This window comes from Polyergus mexicanus, unplaced genomic scaffold (genome assembly GCF_030449975.1).
Source record: "Polyergus mexicanus isolate NDT 795.1 unplaced genomic scaffold, iyPolMexi1.0 SCAF_5, whole genome shotgun sequence".
NCBI lineage: Eukaryota > Metazoa > Arthropoda > Insecta > Hymenoptera > Formicidae > Polyergus > Polyergus mexicanus.
In genome coordinates, this window is record NW_027223325.1 from 6,157,390 (window position 1) to 6,174,045 (window position 16,656).

Consider the following 16,656-nt stretch of genomic DNA (forward strand, 5'->3'; position numbering starts at 1 on the left):
TTCTCGTTGAGGATACGCCACTTCCACGTTTGTACGGCGCGAGATATAAACCGCGACCTTCCATCGCGCGATCATGGCGCTGCAACTCTTCCAGTTGTCGTCGCGCTGCTTTGCGATCGTTCACCGCTTTCGCGATTCCCGCCGCTCCCCCGGCCAAAGAACCGAGAGCTCCCAATAACGGTAGCAGGGGTAAAAAGCCGCCGCGTTTCGCTATCGGAAGCGTTCTTTTTCTCGTAGCGATTATTCTTCTTTTGTTCTTTTTTCTCTTGATTTTCGTTGTACCCATTCCAAGTTTTGTCTTCGATTTCATAGCCATCCATACAGCCGCCGCGGCGTCTCTCTCGCCGAGAGTCGAATCTTTAGCCGCGACACGTTCGCGCGCTCTTTTGGCGAGCGCGTGGTCAGCGACGTGTCGATCAGCGAGCTCGCCGCTTCGCGAGTACGCGATATCGTGCTCGCGGCAGGCCGCGTCCAGAGGATTGACACCTCGATCGCCTCGCGCGAGTCGTTTCGCAAGACGAGTACCCGGCCCGCAAAATTGATATCCAGGTATATGTATTTCGAAAGGGAGTGCGTTTATCGCTCTATTCAACAAGCCAGCGCCATGATTCACACCGTACTGCTGTTTCGCGAATTGCATTCGCCGCAATCTTTAACAAGCGGCGCCGGACCATCAATGTGTGTTCGTTGCCAAGGGCGATTATAATGCTCTAGACATCGACGGTAGCGCCGCACCTCCGGATCCACTTTTATATATTTAGGCAGTTTCTCCCACAATCGTTCTACGTAGCGACCGAAATGCTTTAGTAAAATTATTTTCGGAATATACCGCAATTGATCGGTAGTGAAATCGAGAATATCGTCGCCATCTATTAGTAAGATAAACATCTCGATTCACCGCGCGCAATTTGCTACTGCGCGATTGATGGCGATCTATTCGTATATAAATAAAAAGGTTTCGCCCTGCCTCACGCGAGTGTACCGCGCACGCGCGCAGCAAGAGGAATGCGTTTCGTGCGGCAACCGATCGCGATAAAGGTGACGAACCTCGACAATAAAACGCGACCGTCGAAAAAAACGCGTAGACACGGTCGTCTATTACCGAGCGCTATTCGCTGCGTCATTTGCGGGCCTTCTAGTTGCGGCAAAACAAACGCATTAATAAGTTTATTGGAGAGTCCGCATGGCGTACGCTTCGAGAACGTTTATGTTTACTCAAAGTCATTACAGCAGCCTAAATATCAATATTTAGAAAATTTATTAACACCGATGGAAGATATAGGTTATTTCACATTTTCTAATAATTTTGACGTTATTTCACCCAGCGAAGCTCTCCCGAATTCGATATTCGTGTTCGACGATGTAGCGTGCGACAAACAAAATACTATCAGAGAATATTTCGCTATGGGTCGACACTCGAACGTCGATTGCTTCTATCTGTGCCAAACGTATGCTAAAATACCGAAGCATTTAATTCGAGATAACGCTAATCTGTTAATTCTTTTTAAACAAGATGGTACTAATTTACGTCACGCATACAACGATCACGTGAACACGGATATGTCGTATGAGAATTTTCACGCGCTATGTCGTGCGTGTTGGCGATATAAATATGGTTTCTTAGTGATCGACAAAGATAGCGCGCTCCGCGCTGGTAGATACAGACGAGGATTTAACGACTTCATTGTACCGTAGAGCGATCAGTTGTCGCGAATACGTCGAACGCGTCAATCGCTCTCTCGCGAGTTAGAAGAAGTTGCAATGGCCTCGACGGATATCGGCGAACGCGAAAAAACAGCAAAAGAGATAGCTAAAACGCGCGCATCGATTCGTAAAAAACACAGAGCATTAAAAACTGGAAAAATGGAAAGCGAGATCGCGATAGAGAGTCGTTTCAAACCGATCGTCGAACCGCTGCGGCGCATCGCTGATCGCGCCGAGCGAGACGAGATAGAGCGAAACGAAATTAAGCGCGAAATGATAAAACAAGACGCAACCGACATTTCATCCTCGACGAGCGTCGAGGAAAAATGGAAAGACGAAGCACTAACTCCCGTTTGGAAAAAACCTAAAGCGAAACGAATACGCGCTCGACGACGATTGAACGCCGTTTCTACTCCATTAAACGAGTCTTCCGTCGAAAGAGATCCATTCGCGCGAAACGAAACCGAAGAATATGAAACGTTCGAATCCGAGAGTCTTGAATCGCTCTCGATGCTCGAAATACCCGTTAAACAAATTTCGCGAATTTCTCAAGATCGCGAAATATCGCATGGTCGACTAGGACCGTTAGGGCGAAAATATATGGGGACTCTTCTCGGCGGAGAAGCGCCGAACGAGATTGATCACGTTTACGGAGTTTACATCGGCGAGAAAGGTGCGATGCTCGGCGATAAGCGATTTGACGTAGACGCGAATGATTCCATATTTATAGATGAGATTAAATATGTCGGTACTCCCGGTTTGTATGAATTAATTTTTATGAAAATTCCTAATAGTCTCATATATACAGAAAAAGATAAATTAACATACAGAAGTATATTGTTAACAACGAACGCTCATAGACGTGATCATGACGCTAAAAAATCTGTCTTAGGAAATAAAGGATATAAATACAAATTTATTATCGCTCCGCTTATTCACAACAGCGGCGCGAAAAAAACAGGCGCGGGTCGCGTATCGTCGACTATGCGTGTCATGAACAATAAAATCGATTACGTCCATTGGGACGATCCAAACGAATTAGTGGATCGTCTGCGATTGTTAGACGCTTCGCGTCGAGCCGGCAACAACGCTCACGAAAACGAGATTCTATCGATAATCGAGGAGCTTCGCGAAACAGGAGCGATCGTATAAATTGAACTGTCGCGTAGATGACCGTCACAGTCGTACGCGGAATTCGCGATGTTCGTGAGCAAATTTGGCTCGCCTTTAAAAAATCGAGGCTACGACGCGAGAACCGGAAGACTACGTCCGGCTATCGAGTCTCTGCGAAGTTACGTGCGCGATAACGCGCTGTGTCTAAGCTCTTCCATCGAGTACGACGCGAGAGAGCGTAAGATAAAACGCTTAGCTCAACCTGAGGAAGACGCCGATGCGACAAGCAAAAGCTACGTCGAGGGAATCACATCGCAATTGAGAAAAGACGCGAACGAGGCGGGGCAAGGCGTCATTCTATCTGTTCACGAGACTCGCTCAGCTCGATAGCGCTTTAGGTAAACGAATAGACGTCGCGGAGAGTTTCGTTTCCGAGATAAAAACGCGCGATGACGTTCTAAGTAAACGAATAGACGCTGTAGAAAATTCCATTTCGAGAATAGAAACGAGCGCTAACGCTCTAGATAAACGAATCGATGTTTTAGATAAACGAATCAAAGGTTTAAGCGATCAAATCGAAGTCGCGAAAAAAACTATATCGCTCAACGCGACGGAGTCCTCGACGAGAAACGCGAACGGTCGTAAAGTAATGTTCAATCAAGGTAAAGCAATACGGGAACTAAGTCAAAAATCGCGTACCGCGGCGAATTCCGCGGTGAAATCCGAGACGAAGATACGAGAATTGGAAAATTCAACGTCACGATTGAAGAGAGACGCGGACGAGCTATCGGGAAGAGTGAGAGAACTGGCAAAGATTAGCGGGAGCGGCGAACCGCTCGAAAGAAAGATTAGCGGGAGCGGCGAACCGCTCGAAAGAGAGATTAGCGGGAGCGGCGATCCGCTCGAAAGAGAGATTAGCGGGAGCGGCGATCCGCTCAAAAGAGAGATTAGCGGGAGCGGCGAACCGCTTGAAAAAGAGATTCAATTCAACGTTATTCTCGAGAGAAAGAAAAAAGAATTATGAGCGTTAAAAAACGAAGACTAGTCGAGGAATTGCACGCGCCCGCGAGAAGAAACTTCTCGCGTCGTCGCGTTGCGGTGCGCGGGTACGACGACCTATGGCAAGCGAATGTGGTCGAGATGCGTCCTTACGCGAGACTCAACAAAGGCCACAACTACATACTCACCGTTATCGACGTATTAAACAAATACGCATGGGCTGTACCGCTTAAGAGCAAAAGCGCGAACGAGGTTACTCGAACGTTATCTAAAATAATACGAGACTCTAAGAGGTGTCCGAAAAATCTACAGACCGATAAAGGAAAAGAATTTTACAATGCCGATATGCGAAATTTTGCGAAGAAGCACGAAGTAAATCATTATTCGACATATTCGGTGATGAAAGCGTCGATAGTCGAACGATTCAATCGTACGCTCAAAAATTCTATGTGGAAGTACTTCACGCTAAACGGAACGTACAAGTGGATCGAAGAGTTACCACGACTCGTCGAGGAATATAACACGCGAAAACATCGCACTATAAATATGAGACCTGTCGACGTAACTCCAAAAATTGCTGATAAACTTTTAAATACTGTATACAGCAATATAAAAATCGCGGCTCCGGCGAAATTCAAAGTAGCCGATCCGGTACGCATCAGTAAATTTAAGACGATTTTCGAGAAAGGCTTCATACCCAACTGGACTACAGAGATTTTTCGAATAACTAAGATACAACGGACTAATCCCGTAACGTATCTATTAAAGGATTCGCGCGGCGAGCCGATCGCTGGAGGATTCTACGAGCACGAATTATTGCGCGTTGGCGATCCCGACGTGTATCTCGTAGAAAAGGTGCTGCGTCGAAAAGGTGACAAGATTTACGTGAAATGGTTAGGAATGGACGAATCGCACAATTCTTGGATAAATAAAACAGCTGTATTATGATAAAAATGTATTTTTATTAAATAAAACTACATATTATACATATTATACATATTATACATATTATACATATTATACATATTATACATATTATACATATTATACAAAATTGTAGACATGTTAAAACTAAAATAATCGTATAATTATAAAACAAAAAAATCTTAGAAAAAATTGTAGACATGTTAAAACTAAAATAATCGTATAATTATAAAACAAAGAAAATCTTAGAAAAAATTGTAGACGTTAAAACTAAAATAATCGTATAATTATAAAACAAAGAAAAAAATAATAACACAATACAATTAAAATTAAGACTTGCGAAAATCGATTAACCGTTTAAATAATCGATTAGAGTGATTACCATTATTAATCTTTAAATCGTATAATTATAAAACAATCGTAATTTTGTACGAGTTCTCTCTTGCGCTCCATATAAATTCTTTCTCGCGCCGCTACGCGGCCGCCACATCCTGCGTTCTCTCTTTTGCGCTTTATGCGGACTCTCTTTTATATTTTATATACAGGGTGACCCATTTTAACTTAGGCAGCCAAATAACTCGAAAAATAAGCACACTACGAAAAAATGTTTAGAATCAAAATTTTGTCATTTCGAGGGGGACGTACAATGACGTTAAAATGAGCCCCCCACCCCTTCCCCTGGGCGGTGAGGGGGGGCAAGTTTGAAATCTTAAATGGGAACCCCTATTTTTTATTGCATATTCGGAATCTTTGGCTAAAAACACATACAATTTGTCTGAAACATTTTTCTCGATTCATGATAGATGGCGCTGTAATCGACGAAATTCAATTTCTTCGATTTCTCTTACTGAGAACCCATGCTTACGATTCTGCAATAAATTAACAATAAAAATACCACGTTTTCATTGTTAATACTCGAAATTAGTCTTAAAACAAACTTCTCATTATTTTTTATTACTCATTAATTACTTCTCAAGAAACTGCTTTTAGCGTAACCTGCCCTTTAGGCAACTTGAATGGTGCAAAGTACCGAGACATTTTGGACTTTCCATCTGATGGAGTTCCTCTAAGTATCCCTCCAAAATTTTGTCCATTTAGTGCCAAAGTCACAAGTGTTTATGTATTTTTTTTACATTTGTACTCTGATAAAATTCTGGTAAAATGGCAAATTATACGCCTACAGAAGTAGTCGATATTCTTATAACCTTTGGCGAATGTGGTAGAAATTACAGACTTACTGCCCGTACTTATGCGGAGCGATTCCCAAATCGCCGCCATCCTACTGATCAACAAATTATAAACATTGAAAGGAGATCTCGTAATAATCCACTTCATCGCGAAAGGCGAAGGAATAGACTTCATAATAATAATGATCCTAGATTGCTCGCAGTTTTGGCTATGGTTCATCAAAATCCCCATATTAGTACCCGTCAAATAGAACGAGAACTGGGAATCCCTCAAACTACGGCACATAGATTGTTACGATCAGTCAATTACCATCCGTATTAACAATGAAAACGTGGTATTTTTATTGTTAATTTATTGCAGAATCGTAAGCATGGGTTCTCAGTAAGAGAAATCGAAGAAATTGAATTTCGTCGATTACAGCGCCATCTATCATGAATCGAGAAAAATGTTTCAGACAAATTGTATGTGTTTTTAGCCAAAGATTCCGAATATGCAATAAAAAATAGGGGTTCCCATTTAAGATTTCAAACTTGCCCCCCCTCACCGCCCAGGGGAAGGGGTGGGGGGGCTCATTTTAACGTCATTGTACGTCCCCCTCGAAATGACAAAATTTTGATTCTAAACATTTTTTCGTAGTGTGCTTATTTTTCGAGTTATTTGGCTGCCTAAGTTAAAATGGGTCACCCTGTATATTCTTCATCGCATTCTTAAGCGAACGTCGTATCTCGCGGTAACTTTATTCTCGCGGTGGCTTTATTCTCGCGTTGCTCTATATATAACACTTTCAAGAATATAATAAAGAGTCATGGAAATCATCGATCTGTCCAATTCGCGGCTAATCTCGACTCGATTTATGGTAAATTCTCGCATTCTGTCTCGTTTGCATGTAGCATGATATATGTTCGATGCTAATGAGGTAGAACGCGAATTTGCCAAATCGAGTCGAGATTTGCCAAGACTTGGACAGAATGGTGGTTTCCACGACTTTTACATCGCAAAAACACAAAAAGTTCGTTTTTTGACGTTATATACGAATTTTTTCGCGTTCTATACGAGTTCTCTTTCGCACCGCTACGCGGCCGCCGTATCCTGCGTTCTCTCTTTCAAACTTTATACGTACTCTTTCTCGCGCTTTGTATACATTCTTTATTACGTCACTATGATAACACTAAAACTCGCATTAACATCTTTTTCACATTATTCTATATAAAACACTTCCGAGAGCATAATAGAAAGATCGTGAAAATGTACGATCAGTCTTATTTATAATAGATTTTATACAATATCTATTATATATAAGACTGATCGAACATTTCCACGATTTTTTATTAAAATCTATTATAAATAAAACCGATTCATTTTTATTATTTTATTAAAATCTATTACAATAAATTATATTCAAATTATATTATTCGCGCAAATTTGTTCTTCGAAACGATTCGTAGAACGTCCACCGATGTTTTTTCGACGCAACCGTGAATTATATCGAAAATACAATGGTAATATATTATTTATAAAATATGTTTATACTAACAATAAACTACTAACTAAAGTTTAAATGTTTTAAGAAACGTATAGTATTTTTTCGCTCCCTACAACGGTATTTTATAATGTCCCCACGGTAACGTATCCGTAGTTCCCGATATCGTGTATCGTTTGTCATCGTGCGGACTGAGCGCGATCTCCAATTCCGATACTGTATACATCTCGTGTAACTCGGATCTTATACAAAACTGCTCGCGCTTCATCTCGATCCCCTGTCGAAGACAGCGCGCGTAATCGTCGAACGTTATCGTTCTCGCGACAACGCCGCTCTTAACACCCTTGATTCTTTTTGTATCGCTTTTACCGGCGACTCGCAGCGCGTACATTTTCGCTCTGAGTCCAATAGAATAGAATAGAATAGAATATCTTTATTGTTCCCCAAAGGGGTTACAAATATTTACATCCCTTAGCTTATCCATACATTTCCTTAATCTAACTTATACTACTTAAACTACTTAAACTAACTTATGCTATCCTTATTCTATCTTTCCTTCCTGCCTATACACATACACACGCTAAATTCCTAACCCTTCTTAATCTATTTTGGACCTCCGCTTCCGGTTTTTAATCCTTTACTTCACCTTCTCTCCTTCTTCCTTCCTTTCTCAATCACTCTCTCTCTCACTCTTTCACTCCCTCTCTTCCTCCCCTTCACTCCCCTCTGCCTTATCCTCCCTTCTCCTCAATACTTCCTTCATCCATTCTTCCCCCTCCCCTTCCTCTCCTAATATTCTTTCCACCGCCTCTTGCCAGCTTTCCTCCCCCTCTCCTTCTCCTCTCCCGCATCCCTCCCATACATGTTCCCATGTCTCTCTCTCCCTATTACACACCCTACATACTTTTTTCTCTTCACTTTCCCAATACCTACTTCCCCTCATTTCATTACCTAGCCTAAATCTTGTCACCCTTCCCCACCTCCTCTCCGACCAACCCTTTTTTAAATACTTTGGTATTCCCTCACTCTTTATTCTCTTGTACCATCTATTAAACCTCGACTCCTCTATTCTTTCTTTTCTCTCCTCCCTCTGTAACTCCTTGTCTTTCCTTTCCACTTCCTCATACTCTATCATCCCTCCCTCTCCCTCTCTATTCCATGCCAATTCCTCTAGCCCTTTTTCACTGAAATATCTCTCTCTTTCCTTCTCCCATTCCGATACTCCTCTCTCCTTTTCTGATCTTTTCTTGATTTCTTCCAAATACTCCTTCGCTAAACGCCCTCCTTTCCCTTCTTCTAATCTTTTTTCGAAATTCCATGCTCTTCTTGCCGCCCTACTTCTAAGTTTATCTCTTTTTAATTCCTCCCTTACCATATATCCTGGTGTTCTCCTGTCTACTCCTAGTAACCACTTTAAGAATCTTTCTTCTACCTTCTCTACTCTATCCCTCTCCTTCCAGCCCCATACCTCCGCTCCATAACTTAACACCGTCCAAACTAATACATCAAAAAGCCAGGTCCTCTTCCCTATATCTTTTCCAAATTTTCTCTTTCCTATACTCCATACTTGCCCCATAATTCCCACCGCCTTCCTTACCCTGTCTTTTACATGCCCTTCCTGTCTACCATTTGCCCGAAACACGTATCCTAAATACTTTATTTCTTTAACCTCCTCTATCTTCTTCCCTTTCCACATCCACTTTACTCTTTTTCTCCTACCCCCTCCCTTTCTAAATACCATGACCTTTGTTTTCAATACGTTCACCTCCAGTCTCTTATTGTCCATATATCTTTCCGTCCTTGCTAACATTGCCCTCATCTCATCTTCCTCTTCCGCTAACAGCACTATATCGTCTGCATATGCCATGGAGAATATCTTCCCCTCTCCCAACTTAACTCCACCCCAAATTCCCCTGGCAATTTCCTCCTCCATATCTGCTATTACTATGTTAAATAACACCAGACTTAATGGGCAACCCTGTCTCACTCCTCTACCCGTCCAGAATTCTTCACTTATTTCCTCTCCTATCCTCACTCTACTCTTTGTCTCCCCTATCACCTCTTCTATCCTTTCTATCAGTCCCTCTCTAACCCCTCTTTCCCTTAATACTCTTACCAGCACTCCCCTGTCTACTGAGTCAAACGCCGCTTTCAAGTCTATAAACACACTTACTAATTTCTTTTTCTCCCTACTAATCTGTCTTTGCGCCAGATAATTCAATACATATATATTGTCCATCACCCCTCTTCCCTTTCTAAATCCTGTCTGATTCTCTGGTATTATACCTTTCTCTTCTACTTCCTCTCTTAACCTTTCTGCCAGAATCGATGTGTATATTTTATACAGCGTTGACATAAGCGTCACTCCTCTATAATCCGTGACTTTATCTCCTTCTCCTTTTTTCACAATCGGTGCTATTATCCCTTCCTTCCATCCCTCTGGCCATCCCTCTCCTCTCCATACCTTATTACACGTTTCCCATACCCATTTTCTTATATCTTCCCCCCCGTATCTCCATACTTCATTTGGTATATTATCCAACCCCATAGCTTTGTTTAACCTTAAATTACTCATAATCCTATTTATTTCTTCCCACTCTATTTCCCTTTCCATCTCTCTTCTATTCCTTCCCCCTCTTCCTCTCCGAACTCTTTCTTCTACTCCTCCTAATAACCCCATAAAATACTCCTTCCATTCCTTCATCTGTATCCCTTCCTCTACTCCTTTTCTTTTCCTCCTCTCCCTATTAACTATCTCCCATACTTTACTTTCCGTTCTCGCCTCTCCTGCTTCCCTTATTAATCTCTCTCCCTCCTCTTTCTTTTTCCTTTCACACATCTCCTTTTATTCTCTCTTTTCCTCTCTATACCTTCCTCTCTCTTCTTCTCCTCTCCTCCATTTCCTCAACTTCAGCCTTACTTCCTTCTTTTTCTCTATACACTCCTTATCCCACCACCCCCCCTTTCTTTTCTCTTCCTTTCCTTCCCCCTTCTCGCTCTCTTCCAATGCCTTCTTTATCATTTCATTCATTTTCTCTATCTCCTCTTCCGTCCCTCCTTCTTCCCCTCCTATATTTATTTCTCCTATTTTCCTCCTAAATTTCTCTCTCCCCTCCTCATTCCAAACCTCTCTCCTGCCTTCCTGCCTCCCTTTCCTTTTCTTCTTCCAACTGTCTTCCCCTTTTATCCAGCAAATCACCGGGTGATGATCCGAGTCTATATCCTCTCCTATCTCTAATCTTTCTATTTTTTCCCGTATCCCTTCATTTCCTAATACATAATCTATTACCGTGTTTCCCCTCCCCCCAGTATACGTGTATTCTCCTTTTTCATCTCCTTTTATATTCCCATTTATTATACTCCATCCAGTTTCCTCTAGCACCTCTACCAATCTCCTCCCTTCCCTATTACTCTTCTTATCTTTGGAGTTCCTATTCTTTCCAATTTCCTCCTCCTCCCCCAAATTTACCCTTCCTCCCATTTCTCCAGTTCTGGCATTAAAGTCACCTCCTATTATTATTCTCCTTCCTTCCTCCTCTCTCTCTTCCATCCACTTCTTTAAACACTCTATCTTCTTCTCTAAGTCCTCGTTCACATATACTCCCACTATTCTCCATTCCTCCCCTCCTCTTTTCAATGTCCCCGTTATCATCCCTTCCTCCGTCATTTCAATTTCTCCTATCTCCATTTCCCTTTCCCTTCTTATCCCCATTATCATTCCTCCCATTGCTCTTCCTTTTTTATTCTTTCTACTCGCGTATTGTACCCTCCATTTAAAACCCTTCTGTAATTTGTTTTTTACTCCCCTCCATCCTTTCTCGTCCACCCATGTCTCCATTAGTACTATGACATCCCACTCTCCAATCCTATCCCAAAAACCCTTATCTTTGTTTTTTAAACCTGCTACATTCCAGAAAGCCATCTTCCATATCTCTTCCTCCTTACCGCCCCCCCCCACGTCTCTCTGTTCCCCCTCTCCTCTCCTTCCCTCCCCTTATTACTCTCCCACTTGTCCTCCCCTCCCTCTCCCCTGTCTCTATTACTAGTCCCCTCTCAACTACCTTCCCCCTTATTCCCCCTGTCTCTCTCTCCTATAACCTACTCTCTCCCCCTTCACTTCCCCTCTTTCACTTTTCAATACTTCCTCTTCCTTATTCCATTTCCACCATTTGCCATCTATTTGCAATCCCCCATTACCTATCCGTACCCTCCTTCCTTCTCCTTCCTCTTTCCTGGCTATCTCCCTGAGCCTCCATCTAACCTTTCTTTCCTCCCATGTTAAATCATCCTCTATCCTTTCCTCTCTTCCCCTCAACTTTTTCTTATTCTCCATAACTTGTCTTTTCTGTTCCATGCTCCCTAACGTCACCACCGCCATTCCTCTCTCTCCTTCCGTCATTATTCCAATCCTTTTCACACTCTCTATTTTTATATTTACTCCTAGCATTTCCAAGATCTTTTCTACTCCTCCTCTTACGTCTCCTTTTTCTACTTCTACTCTCCTAATTACTATATTTCTCTTTCTATCCTCTCGTTCCTTCCGCTCTAATTTTCTTTCTATTACCTTTATTTTTGTTTCTAATTCACTTTCTCCTACTCCCTCCTTGCCCTCCTCTCCTACTCTTCCTTTCCCTTCCTTTATCCATTTTTCTAATTTCCTTTCCAGATTTTCTATCCTTCCTCTCATTTCCCTTCTCTCTTCCTCCCATTCCCTCTCCCTCTCTCTAAATTCCTCCCTTATCTTTTCCAATTCCTTTTTTATCCCTTCTCCTTGCCCCACTAAACCATCTTTAATCTCTCTTAAATCCTCTCTTATCTCTTCTCCTAGCAATTTTACCCCTGTTATTATGTCCTTTCTTAATTCCTCCCTCAATTGCCTCTCCCATCCCTCTCTATCCTCCTCCTTTCTCTCCCCCATTGCTTTTGGTGATCTTACTATGATTTTACTTGATCTGAAAATAGACTCCTCTCCTTCCTTATCCTCTCTCTCTCTCTTCTTCTTCAAAAACTCTGATATATCTCCTACACTTCCTTTTCTCTCTTTCAATTGTTTTATCCCACCTTTCTCCATTCTCCCCTGCTTATCTCTCCCTGTTTCCCTTTTTCCGCTTCTTGTTTTGTTTCCTTTTCTCTACCTATACTCTCCTTCTCTTCTCTATTTGACTGTCTTTGTTTCCCCTCTATCTACTCTCTTTGCTTCGTGCTCTGCCGCTCACTAGCGCTACCCCCACTTTTCCCTATCGCGCGCTGTTTCCCTAGCGCTTCGTCGCGTCTACCGTTCTACCTATTCTATACTCCGTGCCCACTCGCCCCTAACCGCCGGCTCGAAAATGCCCTTTTATTCCCTTCCCTTCTCACTCCCAGTTCTCCCTTCACTCCCTCACTCGCTCTTTCATCTCCACTCGCTCTCACTCAACCCTTCTCTCTCGTCGCCCCTCTAATTCTCCTCTCAACCACCGTCAAACAGCACCTTTCACATACACACGTGTCACACTCTACGTACCGGAAACGGAAGTCCCGCTCTGAGTCCAATAAATTCGGTCATAATCGCGCCAGCGTTCTCATCCTTCATCGCACCGGGTATTTTTTTATTAGCGAGAGGCATTCCATACGCATTACCCATTGCGTAATCGCTCGTATCGAATTTGTCGATATCGCGCTTCATATTCTCGTATATGTCCTCGCACTCGACGCGATAAATGAGACTATCCGTATCGGTGTACATTATTTTATACTTATCTCGATACAATGGTAGCATGTACTTGTAGTGAAATTCGTATAAACGAATCTTAGATATATCGAGAATACACATACCTACATAAATCGGTTTATTGAACTTAACCTCGAGTTTACGCAATTCTACAGCTACGAGATCCTCCGCGAAAACGCTTCTACTGTGAAAATTCGGCTTCGCGATCATCGCCTCCGCGCCGTATCGCCCGTCCCATCGAGTCACGAGTCGAACATTCGAATGATTGCGTACGTTCTCCATAGTTTTGCCAAACACGGCATTATTCATTAATTTGTATAGATTTTTCTCAAACTCGTTTTTCGCGTTAATTCGTAATCGTGTATTCAGTTCGATGTATTCGCGCAGCCATGAAGATTGCGCGAATCGCAATATTCTGTGTATTTTCGTAATGCGTAATCCGTGTCTAACGCATTGCTGCAAATTGCGATAATATATTACGTAACGGTTCTTATCGTACAGTGTGGCGAGAAGCTTCTCGTCTCGTTTTCCGGGCGGCTTATCGCGCGTCGGGCAGAATGGCAAGTCAGCGTGAGAATCGTGAAGGTTGGACGGATATGCAAGGTCGACCTCTAGAATATAACCGATAGGCGAGTCCGATGTCACGGACATTAAGTCAACGCTCGTAACGTTATCGACCCATCGAAAATTTTCGTAAGGCAACGATTGACACATCGCCCATCCATACAAATTATTTACATCGAAATACATGAGATAGGACGATGGTTCCGAAGGATCGTATGACTGTAAATATTTGTTATTAGCGCGCGCGTATCTGTTGGAACATTGACTTAGCCCGCCGCGTATTCCGCGTTCCACGAACATCACCATATCAATATCGGTTAATAATTCGAATCGCACACTCGTATACTTTAACATAGCGTCCCACGTGTATCCCGGTAACGTGTAATAATACGCGGGATCTAAATTATAACTTCTCATACACGCGTCACGAAAATTTTCGAAAACATCGGCCAATAGAAGAACGTCGGTCTTTAAATACAAATCGCTATAATCGCCTAACGTTTCGACGCGAAATCGCTCCCAGACTCTTATCGCGCGCGCGTAATCGCTCTCAGATATCGCGTCACCGGTTAGCGAACTGTAAAAAGCCTCGCGCGGCGGTAGACGAGTCTCTAACAATTTATCTACATCGTCGACATACTCGTACGGAAATACACCCTTTCGCGCGAGAAGCTCGAAATCGGCGTCGCTAAGATCGGAAAATTCCGAACGCGCGATCCTCAATTCGCTTTTGTCTAGATACGACGCCAATTTCTCGAGACTCGCGCTTAGAAATTTGAAAGAATCCACGAAACGCAATTTCAAGCGTTTTCCGAACCTTCCCTCGTCCCACGCATCTTCGACGTTCTTCGTGAAAGAGATATACGTTTCTTTCGTTATCGGCAATATTTCCACGCTGCCGGGAAAAGCGTTAGCTACATTTTTAATGATAAAATGCGCGTCGTAACCCGATAAATTGTGAAAAAATACGGGAATTACGTAAGTATCCTTATAATTTAAATTACAATTCGAATGCGCCGGACCTCTGTACCGTCCAGTCAGATGACAGTGATCGCGCACGCGAGCGTCTCCCAATTCGAACGGTTTCTCGCATATGCTGCAGCGCGTCGCGTTTACGAATCTCTCCCATTCATCCGATGTAAGATTCGTCATAGGAGCATCGATATCGAGAATAGTCTTCGCGTGAAGCGCTAGATCGTGCAGTTCTTTAACGAACCACAATACGCAATTTTCACCGCGATAAGCTCTGTAAGTAGAGCTAACGCCATCCAGCGCGCATCGCGCGTAATATCCGGCGCTATAGACTTCGTGATGCTGAACGATAGATGTATTCGACGTTCTCCTCTCCTCTTTCTTCTTCAGTACGCATTCGAGATCAGCGTACACCACGAATGGAAGTCGCTCCTTTCTACTATAGTTGCGAAACTCTAACCATTTGTCGTCTTTGGTAGGAAGGACTATAGCGCACTCGTTCATCCTTCCGCAGTCCACGCTGTGAGCCGATAACTTATCGCTCGTTCGAAAATAGTGCATGCATCTGCGACATAACGCACATTTTAAATCTCGCGCATTATCAACATCGCGCGACGATTTTTTTAATTAATACTCACCGATCGCATATATGCGATTTATGTCGTCTACCGCTCAGTTGCGAGCCGACGAGTCGCGACAGATTCTTGATCCACGCGAAATGCGTCGCGTCATCTCGTCGCGTCGTATCGTTAAAATACAGCAGATTAACGTGTCTGCCCTTTTTATCGTCAGTGAGACACAAAGGAACAACGCGACAACCGCCTTTTCCCTCCTTTTTACTTCGAACGGTATACACATTAATAGATATGTCGTTAATACGTTCGAATCTAGTAATTTTGTTCAAACTCATAGGAAATTTAACGCCTTTCAGATTCAGCACCGTCGTGTAATGCGGATACGAAGATTCCCGACCCGCGTTTTTTTCAGCTGGATACAGAGCGGCGACCACCACCCACGCGAAACACGCATTGTCATTAGATTGCACGTTTATCACCGCTTTCTTCAACACGATCTCTCGCGGCAATTTGACGTGACATCCCGCGTGCATAGGATTGTATCTGTTCACGTTCACAGTTAAATTGAATATTCGCGATAACGCCCATCCGCTATCGCGCTCCTGAAATTCTTCCAACGAGGCTAGAGTAGCGTCGACCACTCGCTTCTCGTCCCACTCTCGCAAGTCGGAAAGAGGTAGAAGCGGATAATTCTTCGTGACAATAGTCTTAACATCGATCTTGTCGCCCGAAACGAACTCGCCAATAAACACGGTATTGACCTTAATACCGTTATATTTATTCATAACATCGCGTATTCGATCGAGCACGGTATCTCTAGCGTCCTCGAGAAATCGTCGAGGTTCGATATAATCGAAATTAATAACCGCGCCGGTTAAAACGCGTCTAGAGAAAGCCGTCTCGATCTCGGACCACGAGAATCCCTCGCGTTCCTCTACACCGCCTCCCACGCGTTCGAAACGTCGACGCAGATCGTCTCTCGCGCCCGTTAATCGAACGATTCGAGCGATAAGAGAATTGATCGCTCCGGTCGATCTCCCTCGGCGCTCTCCTCGACATCTCTCCCGCAGAGACTCGAGACACTCATCGCACCGTTGCGCCCACGCGCGATACGCGTCCCCCGTCGCGACGTCCCGCGCGCTATCGAGAAGATCGCGCGCCTCCATCTCGTCACTCGTCGTCTAACGAACGCCAAGATTTTTTACAAATAAACCACGTCTCCTCCTCATCGTAATTCTCGATGTAGAACAAAGCTCTCGTCTCGCAGCCGGCGCACCAATTATTCGACACGTCGAAAACCTCGTCGACGAGATCGCAAGCGGACACCATCTCGCTATACACCGTTTTCGTCACGTGCGTCGATACGCTTTTCGCGAAACTCGAGCTACGCGCGCAATACGCGCAATATCTCTCGTTTTCCTCGAAAT

General features: G+C 43.4%; 2 protein-coding genes across 2 annotated transcripts; both read right to left on the reverse strand.

The window, feature by feature from the left end:
* Positions 1 to 11,477: 11,477 nt before the first annotated feature.
* On the reverse strand, positions 11,478 to 12,326 carry LOC138933563 (uncharacterized protein PF3D7_1120000-like). Its single transcript, XM_070296382.1, has one exon. It carries the CDS (start codon positions 12,324 to 12,326, stop codon positions 11,478 to 11,480), a length of 849 nt encoding a protein of 282 aa, XP_070152483.1.
* Positions 12,327 to 12,896: 570 nt separating this feature from the next.
* Positions 12,897 to 16,395, reverse strand: LOC138933564 (uncharacterized). Its single transcript, XM_070296383.1, has 3 exons — positions 15,324 to 16,395; positions 14,687 to 14,887; positions 12,897 to 14,080 (listed from the first exon to the last, which is right to left on the reverse strand). Exons 1-3 carry the CDS (start codon positions 16,393 to 16,395, stop codon positions 12,897 to 12,899), a joined length of 2,457 nt encoding a protein of 818 aa, XP_070152484.1.
* Between the last annotated feature and the right edge of the window lie 261 nt (positions 16,396 to 16,656).

What these genes read in the sequence shown, in the direction of transcription:
- LOC138933563 (XM_070296382.1), bottom strand. Translation starts at nt 12,326, where the DNA reads ATGGGGGAGAGAAAGGAGGAGGATAGAGAGGGATGGGAGAGGCAATTG.
- LOC138933564 (XM_070296383.1), bottom strand. Translation starts at nt 16,395, where the DNA reads ATGGAGGCGCGCGATCTTCTCGATAGCGCGCGGGACGTCGCGACGGGG. An exon ending in CGTCGGCTCGCAACTGAGCG is followed by an intron (nt 14,888 to 15,323) that starts GTAGACGACATA and finishes GGTTCGTTAAAG; the next exon opens with AACTGCACGATCTAGCGCTT. An exon ending in AGGTCCGGCGCATTCGAATT is followed by an intron (nt 14,081 to 14,686) that starts GTAATTTAAATT and finishes GTTATAATTTAG; the next exon opens with ATCCCGCGTATTATTACACG.